Source organism: Notolabrus celidotus, chromosome 10 (assembly GCF_009762535.1).
Source record: "Notolabrus celidotus isolate fNotCel1 chromosome 10, fNotCel1.pri, whole genome shotgun sequence".
NCBI classification, from domain to species: domain Eukaryota; kingdom Metazoa; phylum Chordata; class Actinopteri; order Labriformes; family Labridae; genus Notolabrus; species Notolabrus celidotus.
The window spans coordinates 34004672-34021999 of NC_048281.1; the positions used below are offsets into that span (position 1 = coordinate 34004672).

The following is a 17328-nucleotide window of genomic DNA, read 5'->3' on the forward strand; positions in this document are numbered from 1 at the left end:
GTGTGATCGTCGTTACCTTCATCGCTGGAGTTTTTGACCTTGTTGTGACGTTTGTTGCTCCCATTACTGCCATCATAGTTCTGTATATGAGAGTGTTTGTTGTGGCTGTGTCTCAGGCTCGTGCCCTGCGCTCTCAGGTGGTCACAGCTGTAACACTCAAGTCTTCAATGACTGTGAGAGCAAAGAAGTCAGAGCTGAAAGCAGCCAGGACTCTGGGTGTTCTTGTAGTCGTGTTTGTGATTTGTTTCTGTCCGTATTACATCATCAGCCTCGTTGATGAAAATGTGCTGAATGCTTCATACTTGTCTTTTTTGATCTTCTGTTCTATTTAACTCGTGCATCAACCCTCTGATTTATGCCTTGTTCTACCCCTGGTTCAGGAAATCTCTTAAACTCATTGTTACTCTTCGGATCCTGCAGCCGGGCTCCTGTGAGACCAACATCCTGTAGAGGGACTGTGGAGGTCTAAGCTGTACGAAGGACGTAGAAATATAATGAAATGAAAGCAATGCTTTTTTCTTTTCCAGTCTGCCTTTCATGTGAATAACCAGCCTCACACTCAGGATTTAAAGTGGTTTCATCATACCAGGGGTACATGTGTCCTTTTTCTCTCAAACACAGCTTCACTGAAGAGACAAGCACTTCACTCTTTCTGTCTAGGGATCCTTTATGAGATAAGAAAGCTGAAGAGAGGCAGGGAATGACATGCACTAACGGGGAATGGTTGATGGAACTAAGGCCTCAAAATATGAGGCAGCCCTGCAAGCACTGGTTCACCTGTTTCATGTCACTTTGAATTCAGCATGCATGTCAGGAATGGAGAGTCTTGTTTGTTGTTATCATGTGAGAACACGGTCAAACCAAACACAACAAAGCACCGTCTGAAATCTTTAATTCTCCAAAGAAGGATGAGCCATGCATACTTTCATGAACCATCATGTCTCATATGAAATACAAAACTCCTGTTCTCCTCCAGGTGAGAGGAAAAGAGTCACCATGTTTGAATTGTGTCATTATGGTTCGAGTCACACCAAGCACCAAGACGTCTCTCTGTGAGGCAGGTAAACTTATATGCATCTTTTTTTTTTTACTGTATGAGCTTTAGATTATTTCTATCCCAAGAAAGTTGACTTTAAAATGTTGAAATCACTGCAACCTGAGGTGTGAGTGGCAAGGACAAACTTCCTTTAACAGGCAGAAACCTCCAGCAGGACCAGACTCATGTTAGACACTCATCTGCTGAGACTGTGTTGGAGAGAGGGATAGAGGCAGATGAAGAGAGAGAGAGATGATAGTGGGGAGATGGATAGTAGTAGTTGTAGCAGCTGGAGTCTGGACCACATCCACAGCAGCAGAGATCCAGAGGAACCTACGAGACAAGGGAGCTCAGGGACTCCAGAAAGATCTATGGTTAGGAACTTTAATGGGACAGGAAGAGTTAAAGTGAGAGACAGGCAGAGAGAGGAGAGAGAGGGGAAGACAGGATCCCAGTGTGTCAGTTTAAGCCTATAGCAGCATAACTAAGAGCTGGTCCAAGCTTGAGCCAGCTCTAACTATAAGTTTTTACATTTACTCTTCCCGCCTCGCCCGAAAAGCCCTGTGCATAGCAGGCGACCCCTCCCACCCGTCTCACAGCCTCTTCTGCCTGCTGCCATCAGGAAGGAGAATATGCATTCTCCAGGCCAGAACCAGCAGACTGAGGGACAGAGTTATCCACCATTATATTTATTAGCTTACTTCTTTTAACTTTAGCTTATCTTTTTCTAGCTAGGTCTTTTTCATCCATTCTCTTCGTCTTGTGTGTATTTCCTATGTTTATCAGTTGTTGTCATTTATCAAATTCTCTGTATGTCTGGTGCATACTGCAGTTTTTAACAATAAAGAAGACTTTGACTTTATCAAAAGGGAAATGTTTGGAGCCTACTCTTAAAAGTAGAAAGGGCGTCTGCCTCCTGGACCCTGACTGGTAGGTGATTCCAAAGGAGAGGGGCCTGATGACTGAAGGCTCTAACCCCCATAGTGCTTTGAGAGACCATAGGTGTGAGTGGCATTGCACCCCCCGTATGTATGAGAATGAGATGAAATAAAATCTTGATTCTTTGGGGGATAGAATTCAAAGTTGCAATAAAATGAAGTAAGTTGAAGTGCATGAAACTTTGAGAGGCTGTTCTGCAGTTTGATGGTGTGCAACTGCAACTTTGAATAACATGAAAGATCCCTTAACTGGCTGAATAAACCAAAAGAGATCATGGCCTGCACTCACATGATCACATCAAGGTCAAACCAGGCCTGCGCGTGATTACATCATGTAGACCTCTACCCCCTTGAGGTGAGGACAGACACAGATAAATCAGCAGCACTCAGAGAGCTCAGGTCTAAAAGCTGCTGAAGATGCAGCTCTCTGCAGAGGATGGAGGCCGAGGTCGGGGCAGAGCTCTGCTTTCCACAGCTCCTCAACTCCTCCTGCAGGAAGCCCACACCTCACTGGTCTAAAGCTGTGATCCTGAACACTCTGCTGTCCTTCGTCTCTGTGCTCACTGTGACTCTCAACCTGCTCGTCATCATCGCAGTCTCTCACTTCAGGTAACGTTTATCATCTCATTTTAACACTCACTGTTGAGTTTTATTAACAACATCACATACGATGAAGTCTTCTCTTCCTCTGCAGGCAGCTCCACACTCCCACCAACATCCTCCTCCTCTCTCTGGCTGTCTCTGACTTCCTCGTGGGCCTCCTGCTGGTGCCGTTGGAAATCCTCAGACTGACATCCTGCTGGGTTTTCGGTGACCTCCTGTGTTCTCTATTATATGGTGTTTCTTTCACCGTCACTTCTGCCTCTATCGGAGGAATGGTTCTGATATCAGTGGACCGTTATGTTGCTATCTGTGACCCTCTGCGTTACAGCAGCAGGATCACAGAGAGAAGAGTTACAGTCTGCGTCTGTCTGTGCTGGTTCCTGTCTTTCCTTTACAGCAACCTCCTCTTAATGGATGATCTTGTTGAACCGGGCAGGTATCGTTTATGCTACGGAGAGTGTGTGATCGTCATTACCTTCATCGCAGGAGTTTTTGACCTTGTTGTGACGTTTGTTGCTCCCATTACTGCCATCATAGTTCTGTATATGAGAGTGTTTGTTGTGGCTGTGTCTCAGGCTCGTGCCCTGCGCTCTCAGGTGGTCACAGCTGTAACACTCAAGTCTTCAATGACTGTGAGAGCAAAGAAGTCAGAGCTGAAAGCAGCCAGGACTCTGGGTGTTCTTGTAGTCGTGTTTGTGATTTGTTTCTGTCCGTATTACATCGTCAGCCTCGTTGATAAAAATCTGCTGAATGCTTCATTTGTGTCTTTTGTGATCTATCTGTTCCTGATTAACTCGTGCATCAACCCTCTGATTTATGCCTTGTTCTACCCCTGGTTCAGGAAATCTCTTAAACTCATTGTTACTCTTCGGATCCTGCAGCCGGGCTCCTGTGAGACCAACATCCTGTAGAGGGACTGTGGAGGTCTAAACTGTACGAAGGACGTAGAAATATAATGAAATGAAAGCAATGCTTTTTTCTTTTCCAGTCTGACTTTCATGTGACTTATTATTATTATTATTATTATTATTATTATTATTATTATTATTATTATTATTATTATTATTATTATTATTATTATTATTATTAATTCTCCAAAGAAGGATGAGCCATGCATACTTTCATGAACCATCATGTCTCATATGAAACACAACACTCCTGTTCTCCTCCAGGTGAGAGGAAAAGAGTCCCTGTGTTAATGGTCTGAGGAAAAGAGGTGCAACAGAGATCAGGTTTGAATTGTGTCATTATGTTTTGCATTGAGTCACACCAAGCACCAAGACGTCTCTCTGTTAGGGAGTTAAACTTATATGCATCTTATTTGTTACTGTATGAGCTTTATGCTATTTATATCCCGAGAAAGTTGACCGTAAAATATTTAAATCACAGCCTTCAGTTGAAATCTTTGGAATAATGACAGAGGATGAGAGTGTTGCAGATGTACATGATCCTTAGGAAAGTAAAACATTTCATAATAAAGTCAAATAGTTGAAAATGTTTGCAGAAGTTCATTTCTTTTCTTAACATTTGTGATGCAACATGTGCATGTTTTTGTCTGCAGTTGCAGGAATACTCTCCAGTGTGTGAGTACAGAAAGTCTCTGTGGGAGGATTGTGCAACAGGTTCATGATGAAATGAAGACAGCCCCAGTGACTCTGAAAGATTTGTTGTTGTGATTGTTAGTTGGAAACCTTAAATCTAAATCTAGTCATCACTTCCATCTGGTTTATTATAAAAGATACAACGCCATGATTTAATTCAATGTCCTGAATCAGTCCATTGATCCTCTCATAACATGTGTCTGATTTATGAATGAAGAAGATAAAAACTTGTGCATTGAGAAGAAATGCAAAGGCAGTAGTGCCACCTTACAAGCTGAGGTTTGTCCATAACATCACTTTGAATAAGAGAACATTTGATTTGTATGAACTCAGATCAACAAGGAATCCAATAGGAAAATAAATTTAGAGAGGAGATCTCAAAAGTGTTTCATTTATGTCTCCAAGACAACAATGAGATCTGTTTGAAAGCAAAATGAGACTATAGCTTACAGTGGGGCAAACAAGTATTTAGTCAGCCACTGATGTGTCAAGTTCTCCAACTTAGAAAGATGAGAGAGGTCTGTCATTTTCATCAGAGGTACACTTCAACTATGAGAGACAAAATGAGAAAAATAAATCCAGGAAATCACATTGTAGGATTTTTAAAGAATTTATTTAAAAATTATGGTGGAAAATAAGTATTTGGTCACCCACAAACAAGCAAGATTTCTGTCTCTCACAGACCTGTAACTTCTTCTTTAAGAAGCTCTTCTGTCCTCCACTCGTTACCTGTATTAATGGCTCCTGTTTGAACTGGTTATCTGTATAAAAGACACCTGTCCACAGCCTCAAACACTCAGACTCCAAACTCAACCATGGCCAAGACTAAAGAGCTTGGTCTCCTGTTTTTTTGAGCACAAACTTTAAAGACCTTGGGGACCTCTTAGACCAATATATGTTGATGAACAGAGCGTAATATGTCACCTTCAAAACAGCTCTCAGGAACAGATGGGTGACGTCACGGATACTGCGTCCATATTTTATACAGTCTATGAGTGTGACAGACAATACAGGGATGGTATGGATCTGTTCATGGGGGGGTCAGGGGTCAGCGTGATGCAGTCTGTGGCCTTCTTTACTGTTTAACAGTCTGATGGCGGTGGGCTCAAAGGAGCGCCTGAAGCGTTCAGTCTTGCACCGTGGTGGGATGATGCGCTGACTGAACGAGCTCCCCATCAGCCACAGCTCATCATGGAGAGGGTGAGAGGGGTTGTCCAGGATGGCTTGCAGTTTGTCCATCATCCTCCTCTCAGCCACTGACTCCAGACTGTCCAGTTCTAGGCCAACCACAGAGCGGGCCTTCTTTACCAGCTTGTTGAGCTTGCTGGCCTCGCCCGTCTTGATGCCCCCCCCCCCCAGAGCACATAAGCTGTCATTAAAAGATAAAAGCGCTTCTTAAAGTTCATCAAATATTTAATCAGCTTTGTCTCACCGTCACATTTCTCCAAAGTGTAGAGGAAACACAACAAGACCGTGTCCTAACGTGTTCGTCTGGAGGTAAAAACCAAAGTAACATCAGAAGACGTAAAAAAGCCACCGAGCAAAGTGACAGTCATGTTTTCAATGATTCTCTCTTCACATCTTCATCACCTGCTAGTGTTTCCTGTGTATATGAGAAAGTGTGGAGTAAAGCCATGACCGGCTCTCAGTTATTATCCTACATAACCTCAGTCAAAGCTCAGGCCAAGCTGCCCGTGATGAAACTATCACATTAAAACTTATATCCACAGATCAAACTTGTGTCAGATAATATCAGGGAGGGAGATCACTGAAGGACGCGAGCTCTCTGTAATGTGAAATATAAAGTGTGTTTCCTGTAAACATGAAACACTGAAGGGAGAACGTCTGAGAGAGAGAGATGATAGTGGGGAGACGGATAGTAGTAGTTGGAGCAGCTGGAGTCTGGGACGTCCACAGCAGCAGAGATCCAGAGGAACCTACGAGACAAGGGAGCTCAGGGACTCCAGAAACTCTTTTTAATCAGTCATTGTTCAAGACGTGAAGTAACAAGTCTGTCATGATGTTGGGAATGCTGCACAATGATGCAACATGTCTACATTTTCTACATGGTGCTTCATTGGATGGTCTTGAGGAACACTTGCTGCATTGTACTACCTGTGTTTTTGAGAATCTTTGGGGGTTCAAATTAAAAGTTGCAATAAAATGAAGTAAGTTGAAGTGCATGGAACTTTGAGAGGCTGTTCTGCAGTTTGATGGTGTGCAACTGCAACTTTGAATAACATGAAAGATCCCTTAACTGGCTGAATAAACCAAAAGAGATCATGGCCTGCACTCACATGATCACATCAAGGTCAAACCAGGCCTGAGCGTGATTGCATCACGTAGACCTCTACCCCCTTGAGGTGAGGACAGACACAGATAAATCAGCAGCACTCAGAGAGCTCAGGTCTAAAAGCTGCTGGAGATGCAGCTCTCTGCAGAGGATGGAGGCCGAGGTCGGGGTAGAGCTCTGCTTTCCACAGCTCCTCAACTCCTCCTGCAGGAAGCCCACACCTCACTGGTCTGAAGCTGTGATCCTGAACACTCTGCTGTCCTTCGTCTCTGTGCTCACTGTGACTCTCAACCTGCTCGTCATCATCGCAGTCTCTCACTTCAGGCACAGACTTCTCTTTAAAGTGGTTTAAAGGTCGATGAATGCAGATGTGAACTTTGAGATGAATCTTTGCAGCTCAAACTGAATAATGCTCCATCTTTGCATACTTGTTGTAATAATGCTCACTTTGAAATGTGGACTCTGTTGTTTTAATGATTGCCTCTTCCTCTGCAGGCAGCTCCACACTCCCACCAACATCCTCCTCCTCTCTCTGGCTGTCTCTGACTTCCTCGTGGGCCTCCTGCTGATGCCGTTGGAAATCCTCAGACAGACATCCTGTTGGTTTTATGGAGACCTCATGTGTTCTCTGTTCAATGATGTTACTTACACCGTCACTTCTGCCTCTATCGGAGGAATGGTTCTGATATCAGTGGACCGTTATGTTGCTATCTGTGACCCTCTGTGTTACAGCAGCAGGATCACAGAGAGAAGAGTTACAGGCTGCGTCTGTCTGTGCTGGTTCCTGTCTCTCCTTTACAGCAACCTCCTCTTAATGGATGATCTTGTTGAACCGGGCAGGTATCGTTTATGCTACGGAGAGTGTGTGATCTTCATTAACTTCATCGCAGGAGTTTTTGACCTTGTTGTGACGTTTTTTGCTCCCATTACTGCCATCATAGTTCTGTATATGAGAGTGTTTGTTGTGGCTGTGTCTCAGGCTCGTGCCCTGCGCTCTCAGGTGGTCACAGCTGTAACACTCGAGTCTTCAATGACTGTGAGAGCAAAGAAGTCAGAGCTGAAAGCAGCCAGGACTCTGGGTGTTCTTGTAGTCGTGTTTGTGATTTGTTTCTCTCCGTATTACATCGTCAGCCTCGTTGATGAAAATGTGCTGAATGCTTCATCTGTGTCTTTTGTGATCTTTCTGTTCCTGATTAACTCGTGCATCAACCCTCTGATTTACGCCTTGTTCTACCCCTGGTTCAGGAAATCTCTTAAACTCATTGTTACTCTTCGGATCCTGCAGCCGGGCTCCTGTGAGACCAACATCCTGTAGAGGGACTGTGGAGGTCTAAGCTGTACGAAGGACGTAGAAATATAATGAAATGAAAGCAATGCTTTTTTCTTTTCCAGTCTGACTTTCATGTGAATAACCAGCCTCACATTCAGGATTTAGAGTGGTTTCATCATACCAGGGGTACATGTGTCCTTTTTCTCTCAAACACAGCTTCACTGAAGAGACAAGCACTTCAGTCTTTCTGTCTAGGGATCCTTTATGAGATAAGAAAGCTGAAGAGAGGCAGGGAATGACATGCACTAACGGGGAATGGTTGATGAGGACTAAGGCCTCAAAATATGAGGCAGCCCTGCAAGCACCGGTTCACCTGTTTCATGTCACTTTGAATTCAGCATGCATGTCAGGAATGGGGAGTCTTGTTTGTTGTTATCATGTGAGAACACGATCAAACCAAACACAACAAAGCACCGTCTGAAATCTTTAATTCTCCAAAGAAGGATGAGCCATGCATACTTTCATGAACCATCATGTCTCATATGAAACACAACACTCCTGTTCTCCTCCAGGTGAGAGGAAAAGAGTCCCTGTGTTAATGGTCTGAGGAAAAGAGGTGCAACAGAGATCAGGTTTGAATTGTGTCATTATGTTTTGCATTGAGTCACACCAAGCACCAAGACGTCTCTCTGTTAGGGAGTTAAAATTATATGCATCTTATATGTTACTGTATGAGCTTTATGCTATTTATATCCTGAGAAAGTTGACCGTAAAATATTTAAATCACAGCCTTCAGTTGAAATCTTTGGAATAATGACAGAGGATGAGAGTGTTGCAGATGTACATGATCCTTAGGAAAGTAAAACATTTCATAATAAAGTCAAATAGTTGAAAATGTCTGCAGAAGTTCATTTCTTTTCTTAACATTTGTGCTACAACATGTGCATGTTTTTGTCTGCAGTTGCAGGAATACTCTCCAGTGTGTGAGTACAGAAAGTCTCTGTGGGAGGATTGTGCAACAGGTTCATGATGAAATGAAGACAGCCCCAGTGACTCTGAAAGATTTGTTGTTGTGATTGTTAGGTGGAAACCTTAAATCTAAATCTAGTCATCAATTTCATCTGATAGATACAATCCCAAGGTTTTATTTAAAGTAATGTAAATATTTTATTTCGCCTTACTTCATTTATTTATTTGTTTATTTATTTGTTATCTAGTTCAAATTTGAATCACTTTTTATTTATTTTATTTTATTTCATTCATTTATTTTAAGCATAGCATCTTATTTTCTTTTAATGGTTTAATATTTGAGTTTTTTATTATCTTAGTCATTTATTTTATTTTGGTGAGTTTAACTTCCTGTGTTGAGTTTTAACATCTTATTTTTCCTCCAGTGTTTTTCATTAAGATATCTTGAGAGAGTTTCCTCAGTTTGTTCAGAAACTTCTTTTTTATTTTTCATTTATTTATTAATTTTGTTTTTATTGTTGTTATTATTATTGTTGCATATACTGTGTTCTTAACCTTAGGTTTCAGGGGTGGGTTTGGAGTTGGGGCTGGGGTTGGGACTAGGATGGGGGGCATTTTTAATAATATATTTATATATATATATACCCTTCTTTTTTAAATGTATTCTGTTTGAAGTTGTTTTTATGTACAGCACTTTGTGTTACAATGTCATTGTATAAAAAGTGCTTTATAAATAAAGTCTGATTGATTGATTGAATGATTTATTAAATCAGTCCATTGATCCTCTCACTACAAGTTTATGCTTCATATGAGGAAGATAAAACATATGCAGTGAGAGACTCCACATGCAGGAAGACTCAAGGTTTTTAATGCAAGGGTCAAATAAGAATGAGAGCAGACGAATGATGATGCGGGACTGCAACCTTACAAGCTGAGGGTTGCACATAACATAGCTTTGAATAAGAGAACATTTGATTTTTTCATTCTATTATTAACAAAGACCCAACATCAAGACCGGATCAGATCCAGTCCCATCTTCCAGACAGGACTCAGTCTGATCTCATCTTAATCCACCATGAGCAGAGCACTTTGCAGCATTTAGCAAGTTACAGTGGCAAGGACAAACTTCCTTTAACAGGCAGAAACCTCCAGCAGGACCAGACTCATGTTAGACACACATCTGCTGAGACCGTGTTGGAGAGAGGGATAGAGGGAGATGAAGAGAGAGAGAGAGATGATAGTGGGGAGACGGATAGTAGTAGTTGGAGCATGTTTTTATTTCAGAGAGGCAGTTTGTGATAGTGGAGTGTGTTACAGTGGTTATGAATTTGGTTGAAATATACAGTCATGGCCAAAAGTTTTGAGAATGACACAACTATTAATTTTCACAAAGTCTGCTGTTTCAGTTTTTATAATGGTAATTTGCATATACTCCAGAATGTTATGAGGAGTGATAAGCTCAACTGCAATTAATTGCAAAGTCCCTCTTTGCCTTGAAAATGAACTTTATCACCAAAAACACATTTCCACTGCATTTCAGCCCTGCCACAAAAGGACCAGCTAACATCATTTCAATGACACACAGGTGTCACACACATTAACACAGGTGTGGGTGTTGATGAGGACAAGGCTGGCGATCAATCTGTCATGATTGAGTGACTGGACACTTTAAAAGGAAGATGGTGCATGACACCATTGTTCCTCATCTGTTAGCCATGGTTACCTGCAAGGAAACACGTGCAGCCATCATTGCATTGCACAAAAAGGGCCTAACAGGGAAGTTTATAGCAGCGAGTAAGATTGCACCTCAGTCAACCGTCTATCCAATTATCAAGAACTTCAAGGAGAGAGGTTCAATTGTTGCCAAACAGGCTCCAGGGCGCCCAAGAAAGTCTAGCAAGCACCAGGACCGTCTCCTGAAGGTGTTACAGCTGCGGGATCGGGCCACCACCAGTGCAGAGCTTGCTCAGGAATGGCAGCAGGCAGGTGTGAGTGCATCTGCACGCACAGTGAGGCGAAGACTTTTGGAGGAAGGCCTGGTGTCAAGGAGGGCAGCAAAGAAGCCACTTCTCTCCAGTAAAAACATCAGGGACAGACTGATATTCTGCAGAAGGTACAGGGACTGGACTGCTGAGGACTGGGGTAAAGTCATTTTCTCTGATGAATCCCCTTTCCGATTGTTTGGGGCATCTGGAGGAAGGCTTGTTTGGAGAAGACGAGGTGAGCGCTACCATCAGTCCTGTCTCTTGCCAACAGTGAAGCATCCTGAGACCATTCATGTGTGGGGTTGCTTTTCGGTCAAGGGAGTGGGCTCTCTCACAATCTTGCCTAAAAACACAGCCATGAATAAAGAATGGTACCAGAACGTCCTCCCAGAGCAACTTCTCCCAACCATCCAAGGGCAGTTTGGTGATGAAGAATGCCTTTTCCAGCATGATGGAGCACCTTGCCATAAAGCAAAAGTCATAACAAAATGGCTCGGGGAACAAAACATTAAGATTTTGGGCCCTTGGCCAGGAAACTCCCCAGATCTTAATCCCATTGAGAACTTGTGGTCAATCCTCAAGAGGCGGGTGGACAATCAAAAACCCACAAATTCTGACAAACTCCAAGCATTGATTATGCAAGAATGGACTGCCATCAGTCAGGATTTGGTCCAGAAGTTGATTGACAGCATGCCAGGGAGAATTGCAGAGGTCTTGAAAAAGAAGGGTCAACACTGCAAATATTGACTTATTGCATGAATTCTGTGTAATTCTCAATAAAAGCTTTTGATACTTATGAAATGCTTCTAATTGTATTTCATTATACCATAGAAACATCTGACAAAAACACCTAAAAACCCTGAAGCAGCAGACTTTGTGAAAATGTAATATTTGTGTCATTCTCAAAACTTTTGGCCATGACTGTAGAGCTGGATGTCATCAGCGTAGCAGTGAAAATGAAGGCCATGCTGACGGTTGATGTTACCAAGGGGGAGCAAGTAAATGATGAACAGGAGGGGACCAAGCACCGAACCCTGGGGGACGCCTTGAGCCAGAGGAGCAATGTAGAGGTGCAGTTGTTGGTGTAAATGAACTGTTGACGGTCAGTGAGGTAGGATTTCAGCCAGGAGAGTGCAGTTCCAGTGATGTTGATGGTGTGCTCTAGCCGGGAGAGAAGAATCCAGAGGAACCTACGAGACAAGGGAGCTCAGGGACTCCAGAAAGGTCTATGGTTAGGAACTTTAATGGGACAGGGAGAGTTAAAGTGAGAGACAGGCAGACAGAGGGGAAGACAGGATCCCAGTGTGTCAGTCTAAGCCTATAGCAGCATAACTAAGACCTGGTCCAAGCCTGAGCCAGCTCTAACTATAAGTTTTTACATTTACTCTTCCCGTCTCGCCCAAAAAGCCCTGTGCATAGCAGGCGACCCCTCCCACCCGTCTCACAGCCTCTTCTGCCTGCTGCCATCAGGAAGGAGAATATGCATTCTCCAGGCCAGAACCAGCAGACTGAGGGACAGAGTTATCCACCATTATATTTATTAGCTTACTTCTTTTAACTTTAGCTTATCTTTTTCTAGCTAGGTCTTTTTCATCCATTCTCTTCGTCTTGTGTGTATTTCCTATGTTTATCAGTTGTTGTCATTTATCAAATTCTCTGTATGTCTGGTGCATACTGCAGTTTTTAACAATAAAGAAGACTTTGACTTTATCAAAAGGGAAATGTTTGGAGCCTACTCTTAAAAGTAGAAAGGGGGTCTGCCTCCTGGACCCTGACTGGTAGGTGATTCCACAGGAGAGGGGCCTGATGACTAAAGGCTCTAACCCCCATAGTGCTTTGAGAGACCATAGGTGTGAGTGGCATTGCACCCCCCGTCTGTATGAGAATGAGATGAAATAAAATCTTGATTCTTTGGGGGATAGAATTCAAAGTTGCAATAAAATGAAGTAAGTTGAAGTGCATGAAACTTTGAGAGGCTGTTCTGCAGTTTGATGGTGTGCAACTGCAACTTTGAATAACATGAAAGATCCCTTAACTGGCTGAATAAACCAAAAGAGATCATGGCCTGCACTCACATGATCACATCAAGGTCAAACCAGGCCTGAGCGTGATTACATCACGTAGACCTCTACCCCCTTGAGGTGAGGACAGACACAGATAAATCAGCAGCACTCAGAGAGCTCAGGTCTAAAAGCTGCTGAAGATGCAGCTCTCTGCAGAGGATGGAGGCCGAGGTCGGGGCAGAGCTCTGCTTTCCACAGCTCCTCAACTCCTCCTGCAGGAAGCCCACACCTCACTGGTCTGAAGCTGTGATCCTGAACACTCTGCTGTCCTTCGTCTCTGTGCTCACTGTGACTCTCAACCTGCTCGTCATCATCGCAGTCTCTCACTTCAGGTAACGTTTATCATCTCATTTTAACACTCACTGTTGAGTTTTATTACCAACATCACATACGATGAAGTCTTCTCTTCCTCTGCAGGCAGCTCCACACTCCCACCAACATCCTCCTCCTCTCTCTGGCTGTCTCTGACTTCCTCGTGGGCCTCCTGCTGGTGCCGTTGGAAATCCTCAGACTGACATTCTGCTGGGTTTTCGGTGACCTCCTGTGTTCTCTATTATTTGGTGTTTCTTTCACCGTCACTTCTGCCTCTATCGGAGGAATGGTTCTGATATCAGTGGACCGTTATGTTGCTATCTGTGACCCTCTGCGTTACAGCAGCAGGATCACAGAGAGAAGAGTTACAGTCTGCGTCTGTCTGTGCTGGTTCCTGTCTCTCCTTTACAGCAACCTCCTCTTCATGGACGATCTTGTTAAACCGGGCAGGTATCGTTTATGCTACGGAGAGTGTGTGATCTTCATTAACGTCATCACGGGAGTTTTTGACTTTGTTGTGACGTTTGTTGCTCCCATTACTGCCATCATAGTTCTGTATATGAGAGTGTTTGTTGTGGCTGTGTCTCAGGCTCGTGCCCTGCGCTCTCAGGTGGTCACAGCTGTAACACTCAAGTCTTCAATGACTGTGAGAGCAAAGAAGTCAGAGCTGAAAGCAGCCAGGACTCTGGGTGTTCTTGTAGTCGTGTTTGTGATTTGTTTCTCTCCATATTACATCGTCAGCCTCGTTGATGAAAATGTGCTGAATGCTTCATCCATGTCTTTTGTAAACTATCTGTTCCTGATTAACTCGTGTATCAACCCTCTGATTTACGCCTTGTTCTACCCCTGGTTCAGGAAATCTCTTAAACTCATTGTTACTCTTCGGATCCTGCAGCCGGGCTCCTGTGAGACCAACATCCTGTAGAGGGACTGTGGAGGTCTAAGCTGTACGAAAGACATAGAAATATAATGAAATGAAAGCAATGCTTTTTTCTTTTCCAGTCTGACTTTCATGTGAATAACCAGCCTCACATTCAGGATTTAGAGTGGTTTCATCATACCAGGGGTACATGTGTCCTTTTTCTCTCAAACACAGCTTCACTGAAGAGACAAGCACTTCACTCTTTCTGTCTAGGGATCCTTTATGAGATAAGAAAGCTGAAGAGAGGCAGGGAATGACATGCACTAACGGGGAATGGTTGATGAGGACTAAGGCCTCAAAATATGAGGCAGCCCTGCAAGCACCGGTTCACCTGTTTCATGTCACTTTGAATTCAGCATGCATGTCAGGAATGGAGAGTCTTGTTTGTTGTTATCATGTGAGAACACGATCAAACCAAACACAACAAAGCACCGTCTGAAATCTTTAATTCTCCAAAGAAGGATGAGCCATGCATACTTTCATGAACCATCATGTCTCATATGAAACACAACACTCCTGTTCTCCTCCAGGTGAGAGGAAAAGAGTCCCTGTGTTAATGGTCTGAGGAAAATAGGTGCAACAGAGATCAGGTTTGAATTGTGTCATTATGTTTTGCATTGAGTCACACCAAGCACCAAGACGTCTCTCTGTTAGGGAGTTAAACTTATATGCATCTTATTTGTTACTGTATGAGCTTTATGCTATTTATATCCTGAGAAAGTTGACCGTAAAATATTTAAATCACCGCCTTCAGTTGAAATCTTTGGAATGATGACAGAGGATGAGAGTGTTGCAGATGTACATGATCCTTAGGAAAGTAAAACATTTCATAATAAAGTCAAATAGTTGAAAATGTCTGCAGAAGTTCATTTCTTTTCTTAACATTTGTGATGCAACATGTGCATGTTTTTGTCTGCAATTGCAGGAATACTCTCCAGTGTGTGAGTACAGAAAGTCTCTGTGGGAGGATTGTGCAACAGGTTCATGATGAAATGAAGACAGCCCCAGTGACTCTGAAAGATTTGTTGTTGTGATTGTTAGGTGGAAACCTTAAATCTAAATCTAGTCATCAATTTCATCTGATAGATACAACCCCAAGGTTTTATTTAAAGTAATGTAAATATTTTATTTCACCTTATTTCATTTATTAATTAATTCATTTATTATTTGTTCAAATTTTCATCACTTTTATTTTATTTTATTCATTTATTTTAAGCATAGCATCTTATTTTCTTTTAATGGTTTAATATTTGAGTTTTTTATTATCTTAGTCATTTATTTTATTTTGGTGAGTTTAACTTCCTGTGTTGAGTTTTAACATCTTATTTTTCCTCCAGTGTTTTTCATTAAGATATCATGAGAGAGTTTCCTCAGTTTGTTCAGAAACTTCTTTTTTATTTTCATTTATTTATTAATTTTGTTTTTATTGTTGTTATTATTATTGTTGCATATACTGTGTTCTTAACCTTAGGTTTCAGGGGTGGGTTTGGAGTTGGGGCTGGGGTTGGGACTAGGATGGGAGGCATTTTTAATAATATATTTATATATATATATATACCCTTCTTTTTTAAATGTATTCTGTTTGAAGTTGTTTTTATGTACAGCACTTTGTGTTACAATGTCATTGTATAAAAAGTGCTTTATAAATAAAGTCTGATTGATTGATTGAATGATTTATTAAATCAGTCCATTGATCCTCTCACTACAAGTTTATGCTTCATATGAGGAAGATAAAACATATGCAGTGAGAGACTCCACATGCAGGAAGACTCAAGGTTTTTAATGCAAGGGTCAAATAAGAATGAGAGCAGACGAATGATGATGCAGGACTGCAACCTTACAAGCTGAGGGTTGCACATAACATAGCTTTGAATAAGAGAACATTTGATTTTTTCATTCTATTATTAACAAAGACCCAACATCAAGACCGGATCAGATCCAGTCCCATCTTCCAGACAGGACTCAGTCTGATCTCATCTTAATCCACCATGAGCAGAGCACTTTGCAGCATTTAGCAAGTTACAGTGGCAAGGACAAACTTCCTTTAACAGGCAGAAACCTCCAGCAGGACCAGACTCATGTTAGACACACATCTGCTGAGACCGTGTTGGAGAGAGGGATAGAGAGAGATGAAGAGAGAGAGAGAGATGATAGTGGGGAGACGGATAGTAGTAGTTGGAGCATGTTTTTATTTCAGAGAGGCAGTTTGTGATAGTGGAGTGTGTTACAGTGGTTATGAATTTGGTTGAAATATACAGTCATGGCCAAAAGTTTTGAGAATGACACAACTATTAATTTTCACAAAGTCTGCTGTTTCAGTTTTTATAATGGTAATTTGCATATACTCCAGAATGTTATGAGGAGTGATCAGCTCAACTGCAATTAATTGCAAAGTCCCTCTTTGCCTTGAAAATGAACTTTATCACCAAAAACACATTTCCACTGCATTTCAGCCCTGCCACAAAAGGACCAGCTAACATCATTTCAATGACACACAGGTGTCACACACATTAACACAGGTGTGGGTGTTGATGAGGACAAGGCTGGCGATCAATCTGTCATGATTGAGTGACTGGACACTTTAAAAGGAAGATGGTGCATGACACCATTGTTCCTCATCTGTTAGCCATGGTTACCTGCAAGGAAACACGTGCAGCCATCATTGCATTGCACAAAAAGGGCCTAACAGGGAAGTTTATAGCAGCGAGTAAGATTGCACCTCAGTCAACCGTCTATAGAATTATCAAGAACTTCAAGGAGAGAGGTTCAATTGTTGCCAAACAGGCTCCAGGGCGCCCAAGAAAGTCCAGCAAGCGCCAGGACCATCTCCTGAAGGTGTTACAGCTGCAGGATCGGGCCACCACCAGTGCAGAGCTTGCTCAGGAATGGCAGCAGGCGGGTGTGAGTGCATCTGCACGCACAGTGAGGCGAAGACTTTTGGAGGAAGGCCTGGTGTCAAGGAGGGCAGCAAAGAAGCCACTTCTCTCCAGTAAAAACATCAGGGACAGACTGATATTCTGCAGAAGGTACAGGGACTGGACTGCTGAGGACTGGGGTAAAGTCATTTTCTCTGATGAATCCCCTTTCCCATTGTTTGGGGCATCTGGAGGAAGGCTTGTTTGGAGAAGACGAGGTGAGCGCTACCATCAGTCCTGTCTCTTGCCAACAGTGAAGCATCCTGAGACCATTCATGTGTGGGGTTGCTTTTCGGTCAAGGGAGTGGGCTCTCTCACAATCTTGCCTAAAAACACAGCCATGAATAAAGAATGGTACCAGAACGTCCTCCGAGAGCAACTTCTCCCAACCATCCAAGGGCAGTTTGGTGATGAAGAATGC

General features: G+C 42.6%; 3 protein-coding genes across 3 annotated transcripts; all 3 read left to right on the plus strand.

Moving 5' to 3' along the window:
* The first annotated feature begins 2410 nt into the window (after window positions 1-2410).
* Window positions 2411-3488, plus strand: LOC117820521 (trace amine-associated receptor 13c-like). The gene is made up of 2 exons (XM_034694335.1): window positions 2411-2583; window positions 2669-3488. The coding sequence occupies exons 1-2, from the start codon at window positions 2411-2413 to the stop codon at window positions 3486-3488; spliced, it is 993 nt and encodes a 330-aa protein (XP_034550226.1).
* Window positions 3489-6622: 3134 nt separating this feature from the next.
* LOC117820493 (trace amine-associated receptor 13c-like) lies at window positions 6623-8004 on the plus strand. Its single transcript, XM_034694278.1, has 2 exons — window positions 6623-6795; window positions 6967-8004. Exons 1-2 carry the CDS (start codon window positions 6623-6625, stop codon window positions 7784-7786), a joined length of 993 nt encoding a protein of 330 aa, XP_034550169.1. The 3' UTR covers window positions 7787-8004.
* A 4905-nt stretch (window positions 8005-12909) lies between these two features.
* On the plus strand, window positions 12910-14343 carry LOC117820529 (trace amine-associated receptor 13c-like). The gene is made up of 2 exons (XM_034694346.1): window positions 12910-13090; window positions 13176-14343. Exons 1-2 carry the CDS (start codon window positions 12918-12920, stop codon window positions 13993-13995), a joined length of 993 nt encoding a protein of 330 aa, XP_034550237.1. The 5' UTR covers window positions 12910-12917; the 3' UTR covers window positions 13996-14343.
* Window positions 14344-17328: the final 2985 nt, after the last annotated feature.

Excerpts from the sequence above, each read along its gene's own strand:
- LOC117820493 (XM_034694278.1), top strand. The coding sequence starts at position 6,623 with ATGGAGGCCGAGGTCGGGGTAGAGCTCTGCTTTCCACAGCTCCTCAAC. Across the intron at positions 6,796-6,966 it reads ATCGCAGTCTCTCACTTCAG|GCAGCTCCACACTCCCACCA; the intron begins GCACAGACTTCT and ends CTTCCTCTGCAG.
- LOC117820529 (XM_034694346.1), top strand. The coding sequence starts at position 12,918 with ATGGAGGCCGAGGTCGGGGCAGAGCTCTGCTTTCCACAGCTCCTCAAC. Across the intron at positions 13,091-13,175 it reads ATCGCAGTCTCTCACTTCAG|GCAGCTCCACACTCCCACCA; the intron begins GTAACGTTTATC and ends CTTCCTCTGCAG.
- LOC117820521 (XM_034694335.1), top strand. The coding sequence starts at position 2,411 with ATGGAGGCCGAGGTCGGGGCAGAGCTCTGCTTTCCACAGCTCCTCAAC. Across the intron at positions 2,584-2,668 it reads ATCGCAGTCTCTCACTTCAG|GCAGCTCCACACTCCCACCA; the intron begins GTAACGTTTATC and ends CTTCCTCTGCAG.